Raw genomic sequence first — 27,556 nt, 5'->3', positions numbered from 1 at the left:
CCGAATAAACTGCACCCGCCTGGTTGAGCTGGCTCAGCCTGCCATACCTTCATGCCGACAGCGTAAAACTCCTAGGCTAGGATTCCTGCCCCCAGGGCCTATGCTACGCATCGGCTTGCGCAAAGGGGTGACCCCCATGGGAATCAAACCTTGACTGCTCGTCCAGAAGCCAAGGCCCCACCCCACTATGCCAACTCCCCTTGAGGCATTGTTTGGAAGCTTGAATACCCAGAAAATCGGGAAGGATCACATAGGATCACTACCGCAATTTTCTGAGTAAAACACAAAACAAAGAAAATCTCTACCACATAATGATTTTCTGTGTAAAACACAAACATAAAAAAACTGGCTACTCGCACAATGATTTTCTGTGTTTTGTGTGGCCGGAGTATTATGTAAAGTACTCGAGCCTGATGACTAGATCCGCTCCGGCCTAATAGAATGTGGCAAAATGGCAGTGACTCAGCGTATAGCTTTCTATACTCCTCATCAGACTATGAGACCAAGGTACCAACAGGGGCTCCCCTTGTCTGGCAGGAGCAGTTAGTGCACCTCACCTTGTGTTGAGATGTTGCAAGTTCGAATCTCAATGGTATGGTTGTATAACTGGTAGGGTTCTGCCTAACCCCAGCTTTCTCTGTCGAAAAAAAAAACTATGATACCAAGGCTCCTTTGTGGCAAGGGGAGTCCGCCAAGGGGTTTTAACTGCTTGGGAGTGGGTCATACATCTGAGCATCAATCTCTTCGAGCCCAAGCACCAGAACAGTCGTTCAATTCTGTTGCAAAGTTGGCAAGAAGACATTAAAAATGAGCCATCCAAGCACTCGGCTAAGTTTGCAAGTCATACCAGAACTCACCAAAAGGAGTAGTGTAACGGGCCGGTTTAAACAAGAAAGTTGGTAAACTTCAAAGTTTCAATTACGTTCCCACTCCCAATGAAAATGTTGATATGTCATGAACTTTTGTCATATTTCTACCAATCGAAATTTATGGAACTTGGTCAAATCCAATCTTAAACCAACTTAACCTAAACGTACTTCTCATGTGCCAGCATTATTTTGTCTTTACAATTTCCCTTAATTAATTGGAAATTAAAAGTTCATGAACTTGTCACTTCTCAAAACTAAGCTATGAATGCGTTTGCATTTCACACCAGGATGGGTTTGATTTTAACCTCCATCCCTGCTTTCATCCCTGTTTCATGTCCTCCATCTCTGATCCAAACGAGACGAGCACCCCCCACCCCCCAAAAAAAAAATCCACTGCCATCCCTAATATGTGTGTGTGAGAGAGAGGGGGGTTGTTACCTTCACACACTTTTGGTGAGCCCAGCTGAGCTCGAGCTAAGCTTGAGCTAACTCGTTTACAAATAGATGCATCTTTTAAAATCGAAAATAATAGAATCTAAACCCTAAGCCTACTGAGTCAAGCTCAGATTGGCTCATTTATAAAATATAGATGCATTGCTTGAAATTAAGTTGTAAACAATAGGATTTGTTCTCCCACACTTTTTGCTTTCAAACCAAAAACTACAACAATCTTTATTGTATGATATAAAATGTGTAAGATATATTTATTACTAATTAACAAGTCTACAAAACCTAAACCAAGCAAGATATTGGTTCAGCTTGCTGAGTCTATTTCACAAGTTCTTTACGAGTGGCTCATCTCATTTCCCAGCTCTACCACTAAACTGCAATGTGCGTGAGGGAATGCACATAGAACACTGATCCCCTCATTTGAAATAGGATGGGTTCCATAATACATTCAATCCTAGCCATCCAATCAATGGCTAAAATGGTTCTGCTGGATGGCTAGGATTGGATGTATGATGGAACCCATCCTATTTCAAATGATGGAACCTGTGTTCATGCACATTGGCTTGCAAGCCCACATGCTCACATGTCACATAGTGTCACGGGCCTATTTCCTTCAATGGGCCAACGCGGCGAGACGATCCTTCCTCACCGTCACAAGCCTACTCGTCAGCTCGCTTGCCGATCGCGGAAGCTTGTAATCAGAGTGCAAGAGAGCAAGAGAGAATAGAGGGAGAGAAATTGCAATCACAAGAAGCAATCACAACTAGGGTGAACAAAAGAAAGCTCAACGCATTTACTTCATTCACAATTTTGCCCGCAGGCTATTACAGTTCAAGTATACGGGATGCCCCTTCGGGGTATTGATTCACCTGAACCGGGAAGCTTACATCAGACTCAACAAAAGCAAAACAGACTCTAAGCGCAACTGAACACTGTAAGTCGCAAGGAAACATGCTCCCCCCTTCAAATCATGCGCCGTCTTCGGCGCCATCGGTTTTGTGGTAAGCTCTGACTTCAGCCGGGTAGCGGTTGTTCATTCGAAATGCAGACTCCCACGTTGGTTCCGTTGTTTCCTCCCACAGCACCAAGTATTTCTTCGATTGTCCCAAGTAGTTGACCTTGTGGCGAAGGATCTGACTGAGGTGCTTCTCGGCTCGTTGTGCTGTCGGGGCCCTCAGCATGATGTGAGCGCGTTGTGGCACACTGCGTTATGGGTCTCCATCATCATCTGGATGGAACTGCTTGAGGTTGCACACGTGGAACACCGGGTGCACCTTGAAGTCTCGGGGCAACTCCAGCTTGTATGCCAGCTTGCCCAACTTCTTTGTGATGGTGAAGGGTCCCTCATACTTTCTGAGTAGTCTGCGGTGTCGCCCGCGGAAGATGCCTGTGCGACCAGGATATAACTTCACCAACACTTGGTCCCCAACTTGGAACCCTGTCGGCCGACGGTGTTTGTCCGTCCACTTCTTAATTCTCTTTGTCGCTTTGTGTAAGATTGCCTTCGCCAACTCATTTTGCTCGTGTCAGTCGCGAACAAACAGATAGGCGAAGGATGACCTTCACTTTTCTTGTGTGGCAAGAGTGTGCGGGGTCAGTGGCTGCTGTCTCGTGGCTATCTTAAACGGACTGTGGTCTGAAGACTCGTTCTTCTGCAAATTATAATAAAATTGTGTCACATCAAGGAGCTTCACCCAATTTTTCTAATTGGCACTAACAAAGTGCCTAAGGTACTGCTCCAGTATATCATTGATGCGTTCTGTCTGCCCATCTATCTGCAGATGAAAGTTTGTTGAAAACAGCATCTCAGAGCCAAGTAGCCAAAATACTTCACGCCAGAACTTGCCTGTGAAGCGAGCATCGCGATCACTCACAATGCTCTTTGGTATGCCCCAGTGCTTCACCACATGCTTTACGAATAACTTTGCAGTCTTCTCTGCAGGGCACTCCTTGGAAGCTGGGATGAAGGTGGCATACTTTGATAAACGATCCATCACAACCAAAATAGAACTGAGGCTCTCTACCTTCGGCAGACTAACAATAAAGTCCATGGAGATACTATCCCAAAGACGTTCTGAAATTGGTAGAGGTTCAAGGAGACCGGCAGCCTTCTGGTTTGTCCCCTTATCTTGCTGGCAGATGAGGCATGTCCGCACATACCCCTCAACGTCGTCTCTTATCTGCGGCCAATAGTAGCCATGCTCAAAGAGTGCTAAGGTTCGCTCCTGACCAGGATGGCCGGCCCATAGTGTATCATGGCACTCCTTGAATAGCTCTCGGCGAAGGCTTCCCCACCGTGGCACAATGATGCGTCCCCCTTTTGTTACGAGGAGGCCATCCTGTAGCCAAAATCGCTGTCTTTCCTGCCTGCGCCAGAGAAACAAGGTGTTGTGTGATCAGATCCTGTTGCGTACCCTCATGAATGTGGCTCAACAATGCGCCCTCCAAATGCACTTCAGAAGGCTTCACGCACGCAGCTGTCAGTTCAGCCCTACGGTTCAAGGCATCTGCCACAACATTGGTCTTTCCAACCTTGTACTCCAATGCAAAGTCAAACTCAGCCAAAAACATCTGCCATCGAGCTTGTTTAGGCGTCAACTTTTTATGTGTCTGAAAATAGCTCGTGGCCACATTTTTCGTCTTGACGACGAACTCGGCACCCAAAAGGTAGTGCCGCCAAATCCTGAAGCACTATATAATGGCGGTCATCTCACGTTCATGCACTGTGTAACGCCTCTCTGCAGCTTTCAGCTTGCGACTCTCATATGTGATCGGATGACCATCTTGCATAATAACTCCGCCAATGGCAAAGTTTGAGGCATCAGTGTGGACTTCAAAGGGTCTTGAATGATCAGGCAGTCGCAGCACTGGCTCCCTCACTAAGGCTTTCTTCAAGCCATCGAAGGCATCTTGGCACGCTCCTGTCTAGAGCCATACCCGATTCTTCTTTAACAGATCTGTGAGGGGCGCAGCAATGAGGGAATAACCTTCGATGAAACGCTGATAATAGTTTGCCAAACCGAGGAATGACTGTAATTTTGGCACTTTGCTTGGAGGAACACATTCCTGGATGGCCCTGATCTTCTGTCCATCCATACGCATTACACCACGCCCCACAACGTGGCCAAGGAAGTTGATCTCCTCCTGCCCGAAGCGACACTCCTCTCGTTTGACACAGAGGTCATTCTCCTTCAACACCTAAAACATTGTTCGCAAGTGCCTGACATGTTCCTCCATGTTACTGCTGTAGATCACGATATCATCCAGGTAGACTACCACAAACTTGTCTAAGTAAGGGTAGAAGATCTGGTTCATTAAAGTCGTGAACGTAGCTGGAGCATTTGTCAACCCAAATGGCATTACTAGAAATTCGTAAGTACCATAGTGGGGTGATGCAAGTTGTTTTCAACTCATCACCTTCGGCAATCCTCACCTGCCAGTAACTCAATCGCAGATCTAGCTTGGAAAAGATATAGGAACTGCCTAGCTGATCGAACAAGTCCGCTATCAATGATAATGGGTACTTGTTCTTCACCGTGACCTTATTCAAAGCACAATAATCCACACATAACCGTTTAGAGCCATCATGTTTCATCTGGAAAAGGACTGGGGCACCAAATGAGGTTTTTGATAGACGAACAATGCCTGCGTATAACATCTCGTCTAGATGTCTGCGCAACTCCTTCAGTTCAGCTGGCCCCATACGGTATGGAACCATTGTGGGAGGCTTCGCTCCCGAGGTCAACTCAATCTTGTGGTCGACCTCACATCTTGGTGGAAGACGCTTTGGCAATTCCAGAGGCATCACCCCCCTAAACTCCTCCAATAGTGGGGCTAGGGTCGGCGGCACTGCTGCTTCTACCTTCCCTTCATCTGCACGCACTGCAACTAAGAATGTATGTTCTCCATGCTTGACACCCTTCTTCAGTTGCATTGCCGATAACACTGAAGACTTGCCTTTCTGCGTAAGGCATTGCACTGTGTAGGACAGGTCTGACCCCAAGATCGTCAGCATGTTAAACTTTGACAGCATCATAACATTCTGGCTTCGCAGAAACTCCATACCCAGAATCACCTTGAAATCATTCAGGGGCACCACAGAGAAGTTGGCTTTGCCGACCCAACTCCCCACTTTAGTAGCCATATCTCTTGTTTCACCAAGGATGGGCTTGGCCTCAGAGTTTACTGTTTTGATAGTCCTCTGCTTTGGCCCAGTTTTCAATCTTAATCGTTCTGTCTCTTCCCGCTAGACAAAGTTGTGTGTGGCCCCGGAGTCTATCATAGCTGAAGTAAACTTTCCATTCATAATGACTTCTACGTACATAAGTTCCTTACTGACTTGCATGTTTTTAGCTACGCAACTTCTAACTGCGTTAATCGATCGCATGGCCCTCATCCTTGGTTGCATGGTCTTAGTGTCACTGCATTCAGTATCGGTGCATTCTTCTCGTGCAGCATTGGCTTGCCCGTCGTCCTTTACAAGGCGCTTTGGGCACTGCCTGACGATATGTCTATCGTCGCAGAACCAACATGTCACAACCGCACCCTTGTTGCTGTTGTTATGCTTTGTAAAGTTCTTCTTCTTTTCGGATTGATGGTGTGTCGACGCCTCACCTTTATCATTGCGCTGCTCATCCTTCTTGCCTCCGTGGTTAGGCTTCTTCCCAACTTTGGTTGATGGGGTGAAAGGTTTGCGCTGAGTGTCAACTAAGCGCTCTGTCGCCACATATGTATCCTCCAAAATACGAGGGTTACTCCTTTTCACTTCAGACTGTGCCCATGGGTGAAGTCTCACAATGAACCAATTGAGCATGTCATCTTCTGGCATGTTAGATATCTCCAGCATAAGCTTCTGAAACGTTCTGACATAATCTTGCAACAACCCAGTGTGTTTGAGCTCATGAACCATCCTGTAAGCCTGCCTCTGCGCATTTCTTGGCATAAAGTAGTTGCGCAACTCCACTTTGAAGTCATCAAAGGTGTCTATTACACATTGACCCCTCTTCATGTCATTGCACTTCTGCTTCCACCAAGCGATAGCATCTCCATCAAGTAAGGCCGTTGCAGCCTTAATCCTCAGATCTTCGAGGCTCACATTCTTGATATCCAAGTAGTCTTCTACTTGGAACAAGAAGTTCTCAATGGCCTTGCTGTCACGAGAACCATTGAATTTTGCGGGTCTTGGCACATCAATCCTTGATGGCCTCTCACCATTTCCGCCATTTAGGGTCACCGTCCGCTGCAACGTACAGTTCTTCAACTGAACCTCCCCTACTTCAGTCTGCAAGTCGGCCACTGTAGTCGTCAACGAAGTGACCTGCCCCATTAATAAGGATACATGCTCTTGCAGGCACGCCACCACATCATTCAGTCCATTGAATGATTCACATGCACGTGAAATCATTTCATCATGCGAAGTCACCTCTTCCACCAGCTTGTTAACAGTTGCAGTCAACTCTTCTTGGCCCCGAGGTGAACCCATCTCCTCAGCTTCAACAACTGTCTTGCCTTTGGTGTTACACAAGTTTTGATAAAGCGTCACGATGTCTTGCTCACAAATCGCAGCCTGTCGGCGTGTCTGTCGACACCGACTCCGGAGTCTCTTCCCCAGCATGAGAACGGACTCTGGTACCACTTGTCACGAGCCTATTTCTTTCAATGGGCCAGCGCGGCGCGACGGTCCTTCCTCACCGTCGCAAGCCTACTCGTCAGCTCGCTTGCCGATCGCGAAAGCTTGTAATCAGAGTGCAAGAGAGCAAGGGAGAATAGAGGGAGAGAAATTGCAATCACAAGAAGCAATCACAACGAGGGTGAACAAAAGAAAGCTCAACGCATTTACTTCATTCACAATTTTGCCGGCAGGCTATTACAGTTCAAGTATACGGGATGCCCCTTCGCGGTATTGATTCACTTGAACCGAGCAGCTTACATCAGACTCAACAAAAACAAAACAGACTCTAAGCGCAACTGTACATTGTAAGTCGCAAGGGAACACATAGCGTCCCTTAGTGGTCTCTCTCTCTCTCTCTCTCCTTTTGAGTATATTGCCCACAATGACATGCAAAGACAAAATTCTAGGGGTCCAGCAAACAAAAGCAGAAAAAGAAGGCCTCTTGATCACTGGTGCACACATAAACCCAAAGCAATGCCCAATTTAGCATCCATTTCTCCCATCAATCCTTATAAGCATTAGGTAAACTCAACGCCCTCATCACCTCACCCACGAAACAAAAACTCTTTTACACTTCACCAACTCTACGTCCCTATCCTTACACTTCGTCACATCCACTCTTTGCCTTCTTCCATACATCTTTTGTCAAATGTTTGTTTTGGTTTAGTTGCCCTAATGGTTTGGTTGGAAAAAAAAAACAGACGGCTTCTCTCATGATAGGAAAAATCAACCACAAGTAACTAAAACGTCTCAGATCTTCCTTGACCATGACATTAGGCCATAATGTCCCCCTATATTTATTTCCCCCACAAAATTACAAAAAATATCAATATTTTATTTCTATGTATTTAATGACTGTTTCTCTCCTTCCTTCAATCAAGTTCATGATAAAAATAACATGAATTGCAAACGCATAGCCATGTTTCTCTGTCATCCTTTAATCTTTATTGAATGATGAATCATCAAATGAAACATTAATTGGTGCCCTGTTCCTTTCTTTCCTTTCCTTTCCTTTGTAAGCAAGCTGAGTCACCTACCACCATTTTACAATGAAGAAAGGTTTAACATAAGCCAATGTGGGTTAGGGGAGATCTCATACAGTTACACACCTCACATCATGATCTTGAAGATTTTATAGATTGAATTCACCAAAAAATATTGCACATTTTTGCCTATGGCTTGTTTAGATACTAATAATGTTCCATATATGTAATTAGTTTTGGAACAACCAAGTTGTTGCTCATATAAATTTTTTATACTAACAAGGGATATGCACACAAGATGCATGGCATGAATAACAGCTGGAAAGACACCTCACATTTGAGAACAGAAAAAGCACATATGGTTATAATTACCAAGCCAGTAAATGCGTTGGTGGGAGACACACACCAAACAAATTGCAATGAATTTAAGCCACTTGGGACACATAAGAAAGCAAGGGATTAGCATGTCATACTCTTACCATATTTCATAATATGATAACCACATATTCTATTTGTCTGCTTTTAAAAGGAAGCACCATACCTGAACAATCTCCTACTGACCATTTAGAAATTGAACCACCTGGATTTGACTTAAAAATATGATGCCTAGTATGACAATAGCAGTTGCTGTTAAGTATCAGCTGTGGCCAAGCTTTAACCTTAGGGACCCATTTGGATGAAACCAAATCCTGCATGGGTGACATGTTTTAATAGATAAAATGAATTTTCTGTTTGGGTGATAAAAATCTCAGTTTTTATGAAACCAAGTTTTACCCAAAATCTGGTTTTATGAAAACCCACTTTATACCAGGTTTTTTGCAACCTGCAGGTTTATTTGGCTTGGTATTACCAACTTTCCTAGCGACCACTCTGGCTTGGTAGTCCCAACTCTCTTAATAACCCCTCCACCTCCTCTAGCCCATGACCACCCTCTTCCCCATTTCTAGTCAGGCCATTTCCAATTAAAAAAAATGGCCAAACTGGTAATGATCTGCGAACTGAGGTACAAGCCAGAAATTTCTTGAGCAATGATTGATTGAAAAATGGTCGGAAAAAATAACTTATTTTATTTTTTAGATAATTGGCCATTTTTCATTTGCCTACCAGCCAGTAGGTGGTGAAAACCAGGTGGGATTCTTATTATACGGCTATTTTTCGATTATTAGGTGGCCGAAAAATATCATGCTTCTTTTTTTTTTTGAGTTTTTACCATTTAAAAACTTAGATAACTAGCTTTTGTCATCTAAACATTAAAAATTAATTTTTAACAAACCAGGTTTGCCAAAAACTAGACTCTTGGCAAAGCTTGAGTTTCTCAAAACCCAAGTTTTGCCTCAAATGGGGCATTATATTGTACATGAAAAATGTGGGGCCTTATCAATAAGGATACCTACTAACGTTTGGATGCATACAACAAGGCCGTGTTAATGTGGATTTATGTCATGATTTATGAAATTTGTAGAATTGAGAATCGACCAATTTCATGAATTAGAAAGTTTCTAGTGCCAGTTTACAGTTTTTCTTTCTCTAAATTATTGGTGGCACTTTTCTACTACACACATGCAACTAGTGGTTTGATTTGCATGGCCAACAAAATACATGTAAGTCGAGAGATTGTGAAGTTCGCTTGATGTATACTCCGCAACTTGCGTTTGATGAGAGAGAGAGCCATGTCGTATTATATTTGTACTGGAGTTGTATATGTGAAATTGACTTTTGTATTGTATCAGTAGTACACGTTTGGAACTGCAAAACAATAAAAAACAACAGCCAACCAAACCCTAGATTTTTTTTTTCATAGGCAAGCTGGGGTTAGGCAGACCCCTTCCAGATATCTCTTAAGCCCCATGTGTCAGAGGGATTTGAACCTCGGCTTCAGCTTGGCACAGGACCCTGCTTACCACATGGGATACCACCTCGGTGGTACCAAAGCCTAAAATTTAAAAGGCAAAACTGCAACTTTCTAGAGCCAAAGTTTAGGTTAGTCAATTGCTAAGCTAACAAGAATAAAATATCTGAATTCCTTGAAGTTGGTAGTCGTATTTTTCCTTAATTTCTATGATGTATGTGAAGTACATCTTCTACAATCCAAACCAAGCAAATCCTACTCTGAACTTGTACACAGTTGTACTTGCTCATTTTCTATTCCACCTTGAAGGAACTACATTGTTTACAAATTTAGTGGCCTTCAAAGGAAATGGTCAATTGGATTATGTTGCATTAACAAACCTATATATCCAGATCCAACCAATTACCCATAAATTATTGGATCCACTATGATCCCTATCTGAAGATGGATTGGGCCTCACCAGATTCAACCAGAATCAGACTGAGACTGAGGTACTGCAAAAGATAGCTGTTCAAGTACTCAACAATACCTTAAACAAATTCGTGTGCAATGTGTTGGAATATGGATCGGATCCAAACTGATGTGACCCAGTTTAACATGGGTAAATCATGGAATGGCATGGGAGTTACAAGGCAATTCTATAAAAAGAGGTATGGTTGCTTGATGAGGACAACCAAGGAGTATCCTCTTTCTCTCATGCATTTGGGTTTAGGGGTCCCGCTCACCATCGACTTGACGGCCTTGGCTCATCGTGGGCATCAATAGGCTGAAGAGAACATCAAGCACCCGCATATACTAGTTTCATCTATGGCGTACGTTGGTGCTCGGTGTTCTCCTCAACCTATCAACTCCCACGATGAGCTCAGGCCATCAAGTCGATGGTGAGCAGGACCCTGAACTCAAATGAGAAAAATAGGATACCCTTTGGTTGTTCTCGTCAAGCAACCAGGCAGCTTTTTATAGACTTCTTAGAGAAGCCTGTAGTACCCTGCATAGGCAGTTGCAATAACTGCCCTATAATTAACTCCCATGCCATCATCTCATGATGTACCCATGTCAAACTGGGTCATATAAGGTTGGATCGGATTCATATTCCAACACAATGTGATTGAGCATAAAACTCGTAGACTTGGTTGACCAATAAAATCTAGGACCTAAGCTGGAAAACAAGCCAAGTCACTCATGTTTCACTCATCTTCGGCTTGTAATTAATTAAAGTGCTCGTTCAAACTCGTAAAATAGGCTGTGCAAGCTGAATATGTACAATCGGTAATCAGCTAGGCTTGACTCATATAAGCTCATTAGGTTGTAAGAAATATATTTTTGATACATTTTGCATTTTTTTTTTGTAATCCTGTTTCTTTCATCTCTAAAACAATGAATTTTTTCTATCTACAAGCCAGTTCAAATTCAACTCCTCTAACTTGGAATCATTATGCCCTCAAACTCAGCTTGGCTCACCACAAGAATGAGCAAGCTTGAACACTTCAAGCTTGCCTCTTTGAGCTCGTTAGCCAACTAAGAACATCGCATATCCAAACACGAAGGGTGTGTTTGTATGCCATGGAAAAGGAGAGATTTCCATGGAAACGTACAGCATCTCATGAGTTTCTGCGAGGCCCCTCCATGGGAACACAAACACTAGTAACATTTTCGGTCGAGGGGGAGGAGGGGTCAGATCAGGTGCAATCACATTGCACATTTCAAATGAGTTGCAGTACTTGAACACCCATCATCTCCTGTTGCGCCCCACAGCTGACAAGCTGCATAAAAAAGATGAGGGTGGTCAGGTGCAGCAGTACATAAAAAATGTGCAATGTGATTGCATCTGATCCAGCCCCTTGAGGGGGAGGGTCTGACTTGCTTACCACGAAAGGGACTATGCCCTGAAGCAATGTTGTCAATATCAGTATCGGTCCTGTAAAGTTTGGCCAACGATGCAGGTGAATCGGCCCGACACCCATACTCAAGTGAATTGTTCTGAATTGGCCAAAAAATAATTAAAAAATATTATGTATCAATCACAACGTGACACATGTTAAAATAATTTTAAATACTTTTTGTATTTATTAAAAATAGCCGAATCATGTATGCCGATACGATACTTATCCTCTGATACAGGCCAATACGCAGCGATACTGACAACATTGCCCTGAAGGCAGCGTGGGGACCCCTTCAGCTTTACACAAGCCCACCCATAAGGTGCATCTCATACCCGGTTAAGGCTTTGATGACAGGGGGGGCAGACCTGAACCTGAATCACCTGCATTTAACCTATTCAAGTTTGCAGACTCGGGGGCAGACCTGAACCTGAATCACCTGCATTTAACCTATTTAAGTTTGCAGACTCATTAGTTGGGCAAGACCAGGTCTGACATGGTCAAATTAACCATGGCTTTTTTCTCTTCAAGCAGACAACAGGTTGCATGAAAGTGGACTGAGTCGATTGTGAACCGAGTTTGACTTAGTACATGCTTGGCCCACTGATGGCCCCAATTTCAAATACCAACATGGGCTAGTGTGGGCTTCAAGTGGCTCATCTAACACATCACTGAATTTCAGAGCATACCAAACTTGGTTGAGCCAACCCTACCGACTTTTACCAGAACCCTAATTGCGAGGAAAAGCCTACAACGACAGATGGAAAACCAAGACAGGAAAAAAATTGTTTTATTCCAAAACATGAAACCTGTTAGTGCATTTTTCTTCATACATAATAAAAGTTCCATTCCACAAAATCTCTCTCTCTCATCCACCCACACACATGGAAGACATGCTCCAACTATGGTATTGACTATGCTATAGCTGAACCCAAAGCCTTCTCTCTCTCTCTCTCTCTCTCTCTCTCTCTCTCTCTCTCTCTCTCTCTCTCTCTCTCTCTCTCGTTTTCAAAACTTAAACCATAAGCCTGCCCCACCCTCCAAATATATTTAACGAAAGGCAGCACCCACACCACTACTCAACAACAGGTGCCTTCATAAACATGCCGGATTCCGGCCAAAGACTAACTTTCCGGCGACTGTGATGCAGAACAAAACAAGTGGGGTTCTCCTCCTTTTCAATTCGGGTCTTTGAGAATCCCAGTGGTTGTATTAAAAGAGCGTGTCCCTCTTTGCCATATGATTCTTTAGCTTTTGTTTTCTGGGCTTTCACACGGTGGAAGAAGATAGAGGGAGCACTGCCCTTTTCCACGCGTTGCAAATCCAACTTCAAAAGAATCCATACGCGTTTCTTCACTCTCTTGTACCGGGAGAGACCATCACCTCCTTTGGTCACCACGCTCAGGAAGAAAAATTCGACCCCACCAAGCTGCTAGAAGATTTCTGATTAAGGTTGGTTTAATTTCTTCATCATGAGCGAGGTTAATACGTAGAATGTTTGGAAGTTGGTTGTGATTAAGATCGGTCTTCTTCATCAAGATGAAGGTGACTTACAACAAAGCAAACTTTGAGATGATTTGATAAGCCGGAATTGGTACGTAAAACAGAAAAGATTGAGCCAATTTATATCAAATTGGTATCAGAGCAAGTGTAACCGAGAAAAAAAAATAATGGAAGAGAATTTTAGCCTGCATGAACGACGATGGGCATCAGACACGGTAGCTGAGAGAAGGCCGACGCCGAACAGTGGATCTGACACTGAGGAGGAATTCGTCGAGGTGACGCTGGACTTCCACGACGACGCCATCGTGCTAAGGAGCGTCGAGCCTGCGGGGACGGCCTTCGACCACGACCCCGGCGAGGGGTCGCCGTACCAGACCGCGGCGACGTCCCGAACCCCGTCGATGGGCCGGAGCCCTTCGCACCACCGCCTCCGGCAGTTCTCGCAGGAGCTGAAGGCAGAGCTGCGGCGGACCTGGGGCCACGTCTACGGCTCCCGGAACGACGCGGCGCTGGCGGCCCGGGCGCTGCGGCGGCAGCGGGCCGAGCTCGACCGGACGCGGTCCGGCGCACACAAGGCGCTGCGCGGGCTCCGGTTCATCAGCAGGAGCGGCAACAACGGCGTCGACGGCTGGGTGGAGGTCGAGGCCAACTTCGAGAGGCTCTCCAAGGACGGGTGGCTCCACCGGACCGACTTTGCGCAGTGTATCGGTAAAAAAAATTCCGAACCGCCACCACCGTCTCTGGTGCACGTAGTTCGCGAAATGAGGGAGGTGGGTGATCGGAATTTCTCGCTTTTTTCTGTGGTTTGTAGGGATGAAGGACTCCAAGGAGTTCGCTCTGGAGCTGTTCGATGCGTTGAGCCGACGGCGGAGATTGAACGCGATCGAGAAGATAACAAAGGACGACCTCTACGAGTTCTGGTCTCAGATTACCGAACAAAGTTTCGATTCTCGGCTGCAGATCTTCTTCGATATGTAAGAACCAATACCAACCTTTATAAAAATCGTTTTTTTTTTTTTTTTTGCAAATTTGATGGATTAAATAGAGTACTTTTTTCATATTTTTGTGGGACTTTTTTTTTTTTAATGAAGGGTCGACAAGAACGAAGATGGGAGGATTACGGAAGAGGAGGTGAAGGAGGTAACGTGCATTCGTTTTCTACTAAAATCCAGCGACTTTTTCTCCTCGTCTTCAGATTCCTGCGAGATGGATTTTTCCCGGCGAAAGCATTTGCGTTTAATGGTTTCTTTTATTTAATGCCAACAAAAAGTCGGTGCCGGAACTTTGCGTTCTGGCCGGATTCCGGCTGGTTTGGTTGGGGTTTTATGTTTGTTTTGAAATTAATGAAATTGTCGTTGGATTAATGGATTTTAAAATATTTTGGAAATGACCAAATTCCCTCGATTGATGGGATGGATTGACTGAGTTCTTCCGTGTCTTAATTACAAAAACTTCCCTACATTAGTGGAGTGGGTTCTTTTGATTAGTTGAGTTCTAATTATGTTTGTTGGGAAATGATCAAATTGCCCATGATTAATTAGAGGAAATTGTTGTTTAAATAGATTATCATGTTAAGCGCATCCGCGAACAAGCTATCGAGGTTGAAGGATCAGGCGGAGGAGTACGCGGCGCTCATCATGGAAGAGCTCGATCCGGAGAGGTTCGGCTACATCGAGGTGGGTTTCTCTGGTCCTGTTTGGCTTAGGATTAAGATCTCAGAGTTGATTATTGCTGTTCTTTATTATGGTTTACGTAGGATAAGGGAGTTTTAATTGAAGGGCAGTTTAGTCTTTTGAAAGTAACCAAATATGCATTGATGCAACTGGCATAGTTACATATGGTACTTAGTGTTGCACTCTTGTTGAGGGTATCTTTGTCATTCATTTAGCCTTTAGGCAACCTACATAAGCACTAGCCTTTGACCTCTTTCTTTAATGCTCTTGCAAAAAAAGTAGGAGAATAAAAATGAAGAGGCATGGTCCCTTGGTTGCTAGCTTGGTTTTGTGACCAGGACAAGTTGACTCAGATTGTGGTATTTTGGGTTTGTGGGTCATTGGGCTAATGGACCCCACAAACTAGGTTTATTGGGTTGGGCATATTTCTCGATCCATATGTGGGCCCGTCTGTCCCATTTACGTGCCTTTGAGTAACTACCAATAATTAATGTAGACCCATGATTAAAAAAGGGATTTGTAATTGCTCCAAATAACAAGAGGTGCAGCAATATTATGGAAGATAGCTATAATAGTGTGGAGAGTCTACCCAATGCTAGGAAGCAAGGTTGGGTGAGAGTCATGTTTAGTTTGGTCGTCTACTGAGCTCAGAGCCGTGAGTAGGTGGACTAATATGCATTTGGGCTCGGTTAACTTTCACATCAAACAGATTATGGGTTGGCAAAGTTGACTAGGTTCAAATCCCACAAGTAGGTCAAAAGGGGTCCAGTGTGTCTTTAATGAGACACTAATTGTTGGTTTAGTAGGCCCAAAGCAAGTCGTCATTGGCTTAGATGAACTTGGTCATCTGCATTCCAAACCTTTTTAATCGGCTCAGAGTCGAGCTTGGTTTCATTATTGACTGGGTTCAGTGCCACGATTTCGCAAGATACACCCGTGGACTTGGTTGAGTTTCAACTCTAACAAGATTGTGACCAAGTTGGCTTAGTTAATTATGACCAGTTCAAAGACCGCATGAGGTCTCTAGGGGTCCACTGTGCCTCTAATGAGTGTTCATCATCAATTCAGTGGGCTCAGTGCATGTTGGTATTGACTTGGATGGGCTGGTGGGCTCAGTTGGGTATCAAACCAAATAAGGTGGATCCAAGACTAGTGGGCTAGGTTCATAGTGGTTGATTGAGAGGATACATTTAGTCAAAAGGGTCTAAATTCTCACAAGTTTTTTTTGTAGTATAGTAATAGGTCCAAGGGATGTATGCAGGGCCTCATACATCTAACGGCTAGTTTTTTAATTTACCCTCCTTCTAATGGCTACTGTGGTGAACTTGGCAGCTATGGCAACTAGAGACCCTGCTCCTCCAGAAAGACACCTACCTAAGCTACAGCCAGGCACTGAGCTACACTAGCGGTGCGCTGAGCCAAAACATCGGTCTGCGAAAGAGGAGCCCCATCAGGAACCTAAGCCGCAAGGTTCTGTACATGGTGGATGAGAATTGGCAGAGGATATGGGTGTTGGCTCTCTGGGTGGCCGTGATGGCCGGATTGTTCGCATTAAAGTTCATTCAGTACCGGAACAAGGAAGCTTTCAGGATCATGGGCTATTGCCTCCCGACGGCGAAGGGTGCGGCCGAGACTCTCAAGCTCAACATGGCCCTGATTCTGCTGCCTGTTTGCAGGAACACCATCACTTGGCTGAGGTCCACCAAGCTTGGCCACTTCGTCCCCTTTGATGACAACATAAACTTCCACAAGGTATGCACATCTATCTCCCTTTGTTTCCCCTAGTGACTAAGGTAGACCAAGCATTGCCCTAAAAGTTTATGCGGAGCCCCCTTTGGCCATAATGGGGAGATAGTGTCCTACCTAGGTCTAAACTTAGTACTGGATGTGTCTCAACTAGCCTTGGGAAAATGAATGACCAAAAGGTTCACTTGGTGCCACATTCTGTGAAAAGCAGGAAGAAAAGGGATGAGTTCCACACTGAGAGAGAAGATGGAATACCTTTAGTTGGTGTGGGGCCCACCCATTTAACTTCAAGAGGAAGAACTCTGTGAGGTGGTGTGGTCTCACACTTCATGATTTGGATAGCAATTGACCAAAAAGAGAGGGATTATGGTTATACAAATGATGATGTTCCTGCTCTCTGTGCAGTATCCTTTTGGCACTATGAATTGAATGTTTTCTACCATACCTTTGATCACTGCTCCCACAATGCAAACCGTAACCCTTTAATTATAGCCTATCCATTACCTACGATACTGCATACTGTACACCTTGTTTTCTCAGTTACAGCTTATGGGGGTACCTTGGAATCAAGTGATGAAGTTCATACATTGCAAAAATCTATTAATGCAACTTGGCTTTTAAATAGTAACAAAACTATTTCGGGTGTTCATGAACTTGTTCACAATTCATATGTAAGCCAAATGAGAAGGGATTTCAACTTCCTTTCGGAGACTATCATAGAAAACTATTTGGGCTGTTGAAGTTCATGAACTTGGTCACAGTTCATGTCCAGCCCAAATGAATTCCAAGCTCCTTACTGACGTTATCATAGAAAACTTGGTCACAAAGTTCATACCTGGCCCGAACTAATTTTAAGTTCCTTACTGACATTATCATCTTGGTGGTGCTTTGCTTTTCTTCAGACAATTGCTGCTGCAATTGTTATTGGCACCTTACTCCATGCAGGAAATCACCTCGCCTGTGATTTCCCCAGACTGGTTTCGCCATCAAACACAGAATTCTGGCGAATAAAAGATGATTTTGCTGGAAAGAAACCAACGTATCTGAGCCTAGTTAAGGGGGTAGAAGGGATCACAGGGATCCTTATGGTGGTCTTCATGATCATAGCATTCATTCTAGCAACCAGCTGGTTCAGAAGGAACACACTGAAGTTTCCCCGGCCATTCAACAGGCTGACTGGCTTCAATGCCTTCTGGTACTCCCACCACCTCCTCGTGCTCGTCTACATCTTGCTCATCATCCATGGAACCTTCCTGTATCTTGCACACAAGTGGTACCAGAAATCGGTAAGCGAAACAACCGAAATAAAATATGTGACCGTCTTCAGATCTTCAAAATTATTCACGAAATTGTCTTTGATGCAGACATGGATGTATCTTTCCATACCAGTTCTTCTATATGCAGGTGAAAGAATCCTCAGAGCATTTAGGTCCGGTTTCTATTCGGTCCGGATTTTGAAGGTACGTTCTAACACAGTGTTCCTTGTTTTATAGAGTGTTAACTTCCAATCAACTCTAGCATAAGGATTTGCCTTATTATGTTAATTCTGTGAATTTCAGGTTGCTATCTATCCTGGTAATGTTCTAAGCTTGCAAATGTCCAAGCCACCGGCATTTCGTTACAAAAGTGGCCAATACATGTTTGTCCAGTGTCCTGCAGTTTCTCCTTTTGAATGGTAATTTGAGGAACTGATAAATGAATCAATCTCATGTACTTTGTATGCTTAAGCAAGCATCCCAACAGTTCCATGAATAATGCAGGCATCCCTTCTCCGCCACTTCAGCTCCTGGGGATGATTATTTGAGCATACATATTAGGGAATTAGGAGATTGGACACAAGAACTCAAGAGAATTTTTTCGGCAGTATGTGAACCTCCTATAGCTGGAAAAAGTGGCCTTCTTAGAGCAGATGAGTCCACCAAAAAAAGGTGTTTGTCCTAGCTCTCTTTTTTTTGTTCATCTCACTATGAGTTTATTCCAATGGCTAATTATGGATTGTTGTTCTGTTTTGTTATTTATAGTCTACCCAAGTTGTTGATTGATGGACCTTATGGAGCTCCTGCACAAGATTACGGAAAATATGATGTTCTGCTATTGGTAGGTTTGGGAATTGGAGCAACACCATTCATCAGTATACTGAAGGATCTATTAAACAATCTCATCAAAACAGATGAACATTCTCAAACTGTAAGCATGCAACTCTTCTCTTGCTCCCTTATGATATATAAATTCCTGTTACAGATTAAAGTGTTGGATATTATCAAAGATCAATTAGTTAGCCATGTTCAGCATTTAATTAGACAAAGTCTTGTTGAATTCATAATCATCCTCTAGAAAAGCACTTAGATTTGAAATTTTGAATCATTTCCCAGCAAGAGTTGAACCCAAATTCTGAAGGCTCAATGGAGGAAAGTTTAAGAGGAAAGGACTTCGAGTCCGGAAGCAGAGTCGCACAAAATCCAAAGAAAAAGAAGCCTATGAAGACCACAAACGCATATTTTTACTGGGTTACTAGAGAGCAAGGTTCATTTGACTGGTTCAAAGGAGTGATGAATGAAGTTGCTGAGATAGATCAGAAGGTGCAAAAGGGTTAATTAAATTAAGCTTTTCTTTCTTTGAGTTTATGTTAATCATCTTCTGCTTCCAAACCAGGGTGTCATAGAGATGCATAACTACTTAACAAGCGTCTATGAGGAAGGAGATGCACGTTCAGCACTAATCACCATGGTCCAAGCCCTAAATCATGCCAAAAATGGAGTCGACATTGTATCAGGAACAAGAGTAAGGCCTTGATTTTTTTCCTTTTTCGTTCTCAAATCTAAATTTCCCAAGTAATCATCATAAAAGAAAGGTGACATTAACCAGGTGAAGTGGTAGTTGCCTACCACTTTTTGAGCCTACCATCAATGAATACGGGTTTTCAGGTTGTCTTTTGCAAATTTAACACTGCAGAAGTGTTCAGCATGGTCGATTTGCTAGGAAATGATATTTGAAAAATGTTTTTTGATAAAAAAGGATGATCTTTTAAGCAATGAATCTTTTGAAAATTTTAAACCATTTTTTTTTAAATCTTATAAAAACCTAACTTGTCGGAAGATGACAATCCAAGAATTGATTCTTGTAAAATCAAGCCTGTAGATCACATTTGTAGGCTAGAAAAGTAGTAGCTAGCTACCACCTACTCACATAAATCATATCCCCTTATAATTAAATTTTCCTTCTTTATGTTGGGGAAAAATAATTGATTTTTTGGATCGCCCGAGATGTGCCACATTGACTTGTTCCTCCCTCCATATTATGTTGTGGCCCACAGCTGACAAAATATAACCCAGAGATGAAAGGCGGTCAGATGCAGCAGCACACTCAAAAGTGTGCAATGTGATTGCACCTGATCCAACGTCATGCTTCTCTATGTTTTGACAAAATATTACCTTTTAGGTGTTTGTTTGGCATCACTTAAAGCACAACCATGTTCATGAACTCTCTAACATTTCACCAGCTGTAATCTATGTAAGTTATCTTACAAGCTCGAGTTTGTCAATTTTAGAGATGAAACGGCATTTCCACTGTTGCCATTCTTCTAGAATTAGGTTGGCAACTTAGCTTCAGGTCATTTGCCCATAAAAAGCATACTTTCTGAACCAACAAGTCATTACTTGAAAGGTAGATCTCCACCAATGCACACTACCACAAAAAGTTGCATCTTTTGTGGCTATTTCTTTTTAACTTAAAACTTCCGGTTAGTGTCGAAACTAAAGCAAATCGTCCAACACTTTACTCACAAAGTTCTTTCTGCCTTTTGCTAAATCTAGAATAATGTAACGCCAGAGCTGCATGAAAGAAACAAGACCTCTCTCTCTCTCTCTCTCTCTCTCTCTCTCTCTCTCTCTCTCTCTCTCTCTCTCTCTCTCTCTCTCTTATATGTTCACACACCACATTAGAAGACTCTAGATGCCATCCATCATTTTCCGGCGAGGCTAATACCAACCCACTTTGCTCCTTGTTTTGTCTTTGTTTACAGGTGAGGACCCACTTCGCCAGGCCCAAGTGGAAGAAGGTCTTCTCTCGAATCTCTTCCAAGCACCCTGACGCAAGGATTGGTTAGTCACCCACCACCAAACCAAAACCACTCCTGCTACTAACAAAAATAATAATCACAATAACAGTAATGTCAACAGCAGCAATAATAATAATAATAACTCCTACTCATATATTGTATGATATTTCAACAGGAGTGTTCTATTGTGGGGCACCCATCTTAGCCAAGGAGCTGAGCAACCTCTGCCACGAGTACAACCAGAAGGGCTTCGCCCGTTTCGACTTCCACAAGGAGCACTTCTGATCCTCCTCCTCTGCCCACCCACTCCTTCATCCTTGTACTGTACAGCAACCAAACAAAAGAGAGAGAAAGAGAGAGTAGTCTGACACTGTTGCTATTATTGGTCTTATTATTATTACTGCAAACGGGTGCTAAAGAGAAACCCGGTATAGTGACGTTTCCCGGCATACCGCCGGAGCTGGCCGGAAATTGTAATTAGCTGCTACTGGTGGCGGTGGAGACTGTCTCGGATGGCGTGGTATCTGTATGACGTGGCACTCTTTTATTGGAGAAGTTGTATTGGGTGGCAGTCTCTGCGTTTTCACGTTGACTTATGGTTATGACGTGGCACTGCTGAAGGGTGTTTTGGTTCGGTGGTCATCACGCGTTATGTAGCTTTCTCCATGATATGATTCGTTTTGCACGACCTGTTCTTGTGGGGGTAGAGAGAGAAAGAGATGGTGGGGGTGTAATCTGCAAATATAGTATATTTGTTTCTGTCGTTTTGATGTAAAGTGTCGGTAAAAGGATTATAGGAGAAAAGAAATATAGGCATTACTTTTTTTCCTTTTTTTTTTATGATGATGCCCTCTATATTGTGAAATGACGTCTTAACAAGCACATTTAAGATTTGTTAGTAAGTGACCCTTTCTTTTTCCCCTTTTTTCTAATTTTAGTTCTCCTTTTTCTTTTCTATTTGGGCATTTGCTATTGGTCCTTCCCTCCATTTTTATTGTCTACCTTTGTTTCCCCTATTTGATACCTTCCTTTTTTTTTATTTGCATGGACAAATCACCCTCAGGATCAGAGATCTAACCCCCTTGCAGTAGGTAGCTTCGTCTTCTCTACTTACTATTGTTGTTCTGGCAGCCTAAAACTTTGTAAGCTTATTCCTTGCCCTTAAGGAGTCGAACACCCCTGAGGGGGTGACACCCATGAGATTTGAACCTAGACCACCTACCTAACTGCTTAGGTCTCATCCCATAGGCCAAACCCCTTTGGGTATCTTGGGTGTTTTATTTATGAACCACTAAAACAATGGACTCAATTTCAGAGCCCTCAAATCGCAGGTCAACGGTGTAAAGTGTAGACTCAAAAAGCTCATAATAAATCATTCTCGACCAAGTATTTAAAAGTAAAAGGAATCTTTCTATTATAAATAAATAAATGTATGTGTGGGTGTGTTAGCACAACTGGCTAGGTGGGTCCCTTGAAGGAATTCAAGTTGAACCACATTTGAAAGTTCGATACACGAGTGAGAGACTTTCCTAGTGAGCAAGAAGGAAATACGCCAACGATTTTACACTAGGAACACCGAATGGTTATTGCTTTAAATAACACATCTACATATTGAAAAATCATAATCGAAAACATGTTGCTTACTAAACAGATGATAAAAATCTAATATGTAGAGTTTAATCGATGAAAAACTCGATCATTAGACATGGAACGACTATCCGAAGAAATAATTAGGGCACAATGACAATTAATTGAATACATTTTAGTAATAGCATGGGAACAATATTGGGAAGTGATCATAATGTAGTTGAGTTTATTTGTTTCACATCTGTCTAAAACCATACAAAATAAATTTAATTTGTTTAACATTGCCACCAGTAAATTTCTTTCTCCCTAAAAAAACATTGCCAACAGAAATTGAAGAGATTAATATTAAACTATCTTGCATAGTACATGGACTATGATATTTGATATGATATATCCCCAAATGATTTGATGGGTGGCATTTATTCATAATTATTCATGAAATAAAAGTTATAAAATAAAATATTCCACATTCACTCATCAATGGTGCAGGAAACAGGAAGCAAGCTTTCTAGCACATGTTACTATTGACTGATAGAAATGACATAAGCCGACTAAATATTGTTTATGTTTTTGTTACGTGTAGGCAACTGAGAACACTACCTTTCTTTTCTTTTCTTTTTTTTAATCTTTTCTTCACCAACTTTTCACCACGTTTGATGCACCGTTATTTTGGTGGTTGACTTGATATTGATTAATGAGAATTCTTCAGAGTAAGCTTTGGTTGGTGGCCTTAATCCACCAAACCTATTGTTTTACTATCGTTTTTTAGACGTGTAATCTTCCAATCCTTATCATTACCAGTTCCATTGTTCCTCTGGTTTAGGTAAGAGAAAAGGACAGGCGAGAGATGAACGGGTCGTTTCTACTAGTGGGTACAGTAGCACGCATATATATATATATATATATATATATATATATATATATATAGGTCTGTGCTAAACCGCATACTAAATGGATTTTGGGGTTTTTGGGCTTCTTCGGTGCTTTTTATGTGGTTCCGGACCCATAAATGTGTTGGGCACTGTCGATTTACTAAGAATTCACATGTGGATCATGTGTTTTCAATGAAAAATATGTTGTTTAGAGCCCTGAAAATTTACAAAGATTTTTTACTGTTGATTTTTCTAACTTTATAAAAACCCACCAATGTGTTGGAATCAAATGCTTCTAAGAGTTGATCCCTCTAAAATCAAGTACATAGATCACATGTCAGAATTTAAAAATAAAATGAAAAAAGCTTGAAAAACCCATTTAGCACACTGTTTAGCACCAAATGGGTTTAGCAGGGATATATATATATATATATATATATATATATATATATATATATATATATATATATATATATATATATATATATATATATATATATATATATAAGTAATGCTACGGGGAGCACCTACTCTCACGGTCTCACCTACTAGAAATTATAGTTTGTTTTTTTAACAGAGAAAGCTGGGGTTAGTTAGACCGCTAACAGTTAAACAACTATACCACACAAGGTGACGTGCACTAACTGTTCCTGCCACACAAGCGGAGTCCCATTGGGACTAGAAATCATAGTTGTAGGTTGCATCTTCTCAATCAGACCTTATGGATATACTTAACATAGCTTATTTGATAGGAATCATGTTTTGGATCATGTTAATTTTTAGACATAGAATAGGTTTTTAAATCATGAAATTTTTGTACATTATGAGTCATTGAATTTTTAGGATCTTAAAAAACCTACATCTGTGCCATAATCACATGATCCAAAACATGGTTTCCACTAAATAATGATAGTAGACCATATCTATAGGGTCTGTTCAACAAAAAAACCTCAAAATTTTTGAAATTTTAAATCTTCTATTAGGTGGGATAGAAGCTTCAAATTTTTAAAATTTGAGTTCTTTTTCAGTTGATCAAACCCTATAGATACTATCAAAAATCATTAATTAGTGGAAAACAAGCTTTGGATCATGTGATTATGGCATACATGTAGGTTTTTTAAGATCTTCAAAAATCAACTGCTCACAATGTATCAAAATTTTATGACTTAAAGAAACTTATTTTTGATGTCCAAAAAATATGATTCAAAACATTATTTCTATCAATATATGGTTTCTAGTAGGTGAGAGTAGGTGCTCTCGGATTAGCATTACTATATATATATATATATATATATATATATATATATATATATATATATATAAGAGAGAGAGAGAGAGAGAGAGAGAGAAACCATAGTCTATTTATTCCATCTTTTGTTTTCTACCAAGGAGAAGTTTCAGATCACGTGGAGAAACCACCGCCAAATTTTCACATGGTTTGACGTGAATCCTACGTTCCACAAGTTGGTCTAACGTCTTATCCAGATGTTTCATCAAATCCCGTTTCCTAGGAAAAGATTTGCAGGATGTAATTTTTTTTCATAAGGATTTACAGGATATATCTTACTGGGAGTTTTCTTTCCGGAGCAGATTTTGGTCAAAATATCCAAAGATATAACATACAGAGAGTTTTCTTTGGAGGGTTTTGGGTTTGCTTTTGCTCAAAATATCCGAAGAAAGTTTGCTATCGGGGCTAAATGCAAAAATATCCTTATTCAAAAAAATGATGAAAGCTTACCAATTTCCAAGTTCTTGTGATGTATTTGGTGGACCGTCATCCAACCACTACGCATTTAGAAAGCATGGTCCAATTGAAGTTTTAAAGAAAATTAAATGCATTTTCACATTTATGATAGTTAAGGAAAGGATTTCGGTCCAAACCCTTTTTCTTTTCTTTCTTTTTTTTCTCCCTCAGAATAACTTGAGCAACAGCTGAGAGAACCACCCATCACAAACACACATGGGCAGTTTAAGATTTCAGACATCAGAACACCTAGCGCAGTAGTTCTGGGGAATCAGATCTGGGTTTGGGCTAAGGGTACAAAACCATTTTGTGACTGACCTAGCCCAGTTGGCTTATACCAGGCCCAGCCCGGCTGAACTCAACTTTGTGCCCAAGGTGAAGTCCGGTTTTCTCCCAGGCCGAAGTGGACATCATGCCTCCTAGCCCAGTTGGCTTCGGTCCACAGATCTGGCTTAGGCCTTAGGTTCAAAACCATTTTGCAATTAGCCCAGCTCAGCCAGATTGTGTATCGCCTCTTGCCCATATTTTTTCAGCTCCAAACAGGCCCATGGAGAAGTCCGGCATTCGCCCAGTCATGACAAGCCTGCAATGGAGAAAGGTCTTTCCTATGAAGGGGGGGGGGCAGGACTGGGCTGCGAAACAGTTAATTTTTTTTTTTAAAAGCCCAGTCCTAGCCCAGCCCTGATTCCATATGAAATAGATTTTTATCCATTTTTTTTTAGCCCAGTCCAGTCCTAGCTCAGCCCTGACTGCAGCAAATAGTTTGATTTGTCCATATGAAATAGATTTTTATTAATAATTGTAGTCATTTTTTATTTTATCTCAAAAATAAAAATTTCGGGGCGCTGCCCCCGAACCCCCGACTATCACACCAAAAAAAAAAATTTTTTTGCTACACCCTTGTTTGCCCCCCCCCCCCCCCCCCCACACACACACACATGAATCCTAGCTACGCCACTGCCCACATCCCTCCTAGAAAGTAAACCCCACTGGAGAACCCTCCAAAAAAGCTGCCTGTATGATCTCAGGGAAAATCGATAATGAGCAAGACAGGATTCCGTCCCAAGGGGGGTTGGCATAGTGGGGTTGGGCCTTGACCGCTAGACGGGCAGTCAAGGTTCAATTCTCATGGGTGTCACGCCTCTGCACAAGCCAATGCATAGCAAAACCCCAGGGGCAGGGGTCCTAGCCTCGGAGTTTTACGCAGCCGGCACGATGGGATAGGGGTGTGGTTTCTTTGGGTTATAAATTCAAAAAAAAAAAAAAGCAAAATGGGATTCCACACCAATCTGTCTGTTTGGTAGGAGCAGTTTGTGCAAGTCACCATGTTATGGGACGTTGCAACTTCAAACCCCACAGGTATGGGTGGTTGAACAACTGCCCAGTTGTATAGACCAATGTTGTCAGTATCGGCATCGGCCCTGAATCAAGGGGCCACCAATTCAGCTGTATCTAACAATACCGATACTCAACTGAATCGTTCTGTATCAGCCCAAAAATATTAAAAAAAAATGTGTTAATCATAATGTGACGTGTTAAAACCATTAAAATAATATTAAAAAGTATTTGAGTATTTTTTATAATTATTAAAAATTAGCAGATTCAAGCTTGCAAGGCATCAAATTTCTGCCGATACCGTTACTGATAACAATGGCATAGACACCAGCAGGGCTTGTCTACTGGAAAGGTGGGTGACCTTAATTCCCCCAGCCTGATCATCAAAGAAAAAAAAAAAGCAAGACAGGATCCAACAATCTTCCTAAGAACCACCCTAATCAGTTGGGCAACTGGAGGCAGACACATTCCGGGTAAGTTTGCAATACCATGAGCCACTTTTTCATTTGGGAAATCGGCATGGGAACTTAATTCTCTTGGTTGAAATCTATTCTTGAAGGGAGGCAAGGTCTACAAGCTGAATTTGTTGAGATTTCTGGAGTAATGCAGAGGGTTCAGTGTTCGTTATTGGATATGGTTAAACACGGAAGGAAAAGCTCTGGAGGAGAAAATTCCATGAATTTTGATTGTATCATATTTTCTTTTATTAATATGAGAGAGCCTTATCCCCCAGCTCTTTCTTCTCGAGAAAACATACATTTTTTTTATAATTCCCACCTGAGAAGTTGAATCCTATGTTTGGAAAACTGTGAAAAAGTCTCTTAAAAAGGCATGGCCTGCCACCTCATATCAGAACCCTATTTCACAGGTTTGCAAACGTACCGAGGGCATGCATCCCGCTGACACTGCACCCGAAAACAGTGAGTAAAGAGGGCCCTCACTCTAAGACCCACATAGCTTGTTAAAGCACGGAAGCCACTTTCCGTGAGGAAATCCGCCCCCAAAATCAGCACCAACCCCATAAATCCGTAGCACTTTTAGAAGACAGATTTGCCAGCCAGCAGAAACAAAACGAAAGCAAAGGGAAGAATGTTTCCACCCAGTGCCTTCTTCCATGGGATACAAACAACTGACATTTTCCCATGGAAAAACGATGAACATAGTCAGTAAGTTGGCTAAACTCTCACGCACAAGTATTTCATAGATTTGCAAACATGCTTTTAATCCTATTCTTTTTTTTCAATTAATCAAATATAAGTTGGTTTGCAAACGTACCGAGCATTGGCTGCCAAGAGACATCATATTCAAAAAATGAGTGTAGCTGTATGCATGAATGT

The 27,556-nt window shown here is 42.2% G+C and overlaps 1 protein-coding gene across 1 annotated transcript; it reads left to right on the top strand.

The window, feature by feature from the left end:
- Positions 1–13,073: 13,073 nt before the first annotated feature.
- Positions 13,074–21,498, top strand: LOC149843747 (respiratory burst oxidase homolog protein A-like). The gene is made up of 14 exons (XM_090001917.1): positions 13,074–13,913; positions 14,017–14,179; positions 14,297–14,345; positions 14,768–14,881; positions 16,211–16,630; positions 17,527–17,910; positions 17,989–18,084; positions 18,184–18,299; positions 18,385–18,552; positions 18,646–18,811; positions 18,997–19,203; positions 19,277–19,405; positions 20,646–20,724; positions 20,857–21,498. The coding sequence occupies exons 1-14, from the start codon at positions 13,373–13,375 to the stop codon at positions 20,964–20,966; spliced, it is 2,742 nt and encodes a 913-aa protein (XP_089858043.1). The 5' UTR covers positions 13,074–13,372; the 3' UTR covers positions 20,967–21,498.
- Positions 21,499–27,556: the final 6,058 nt, after the last annotated feature.

Source organism: Nuphar pumila, chromosome 3 (assembly GCF_984573655.1).
Source record: "Nuphar pumila chromosome 3, dmNupPumi1.hap1.1, whole genome shotgun sequence".
Taxonomy (NCBI): Eukaryota; Viridiplantae; Streptophyta; class Magnoliopsida; order Nymphaeales; family Nymphaeaceae; genus Nuphar; species Nuphar pumila.
Note: the sequence above shows the minus strand (reverse complement) of the source record. Positions and strands in the feature narration are given on the sequence as shown.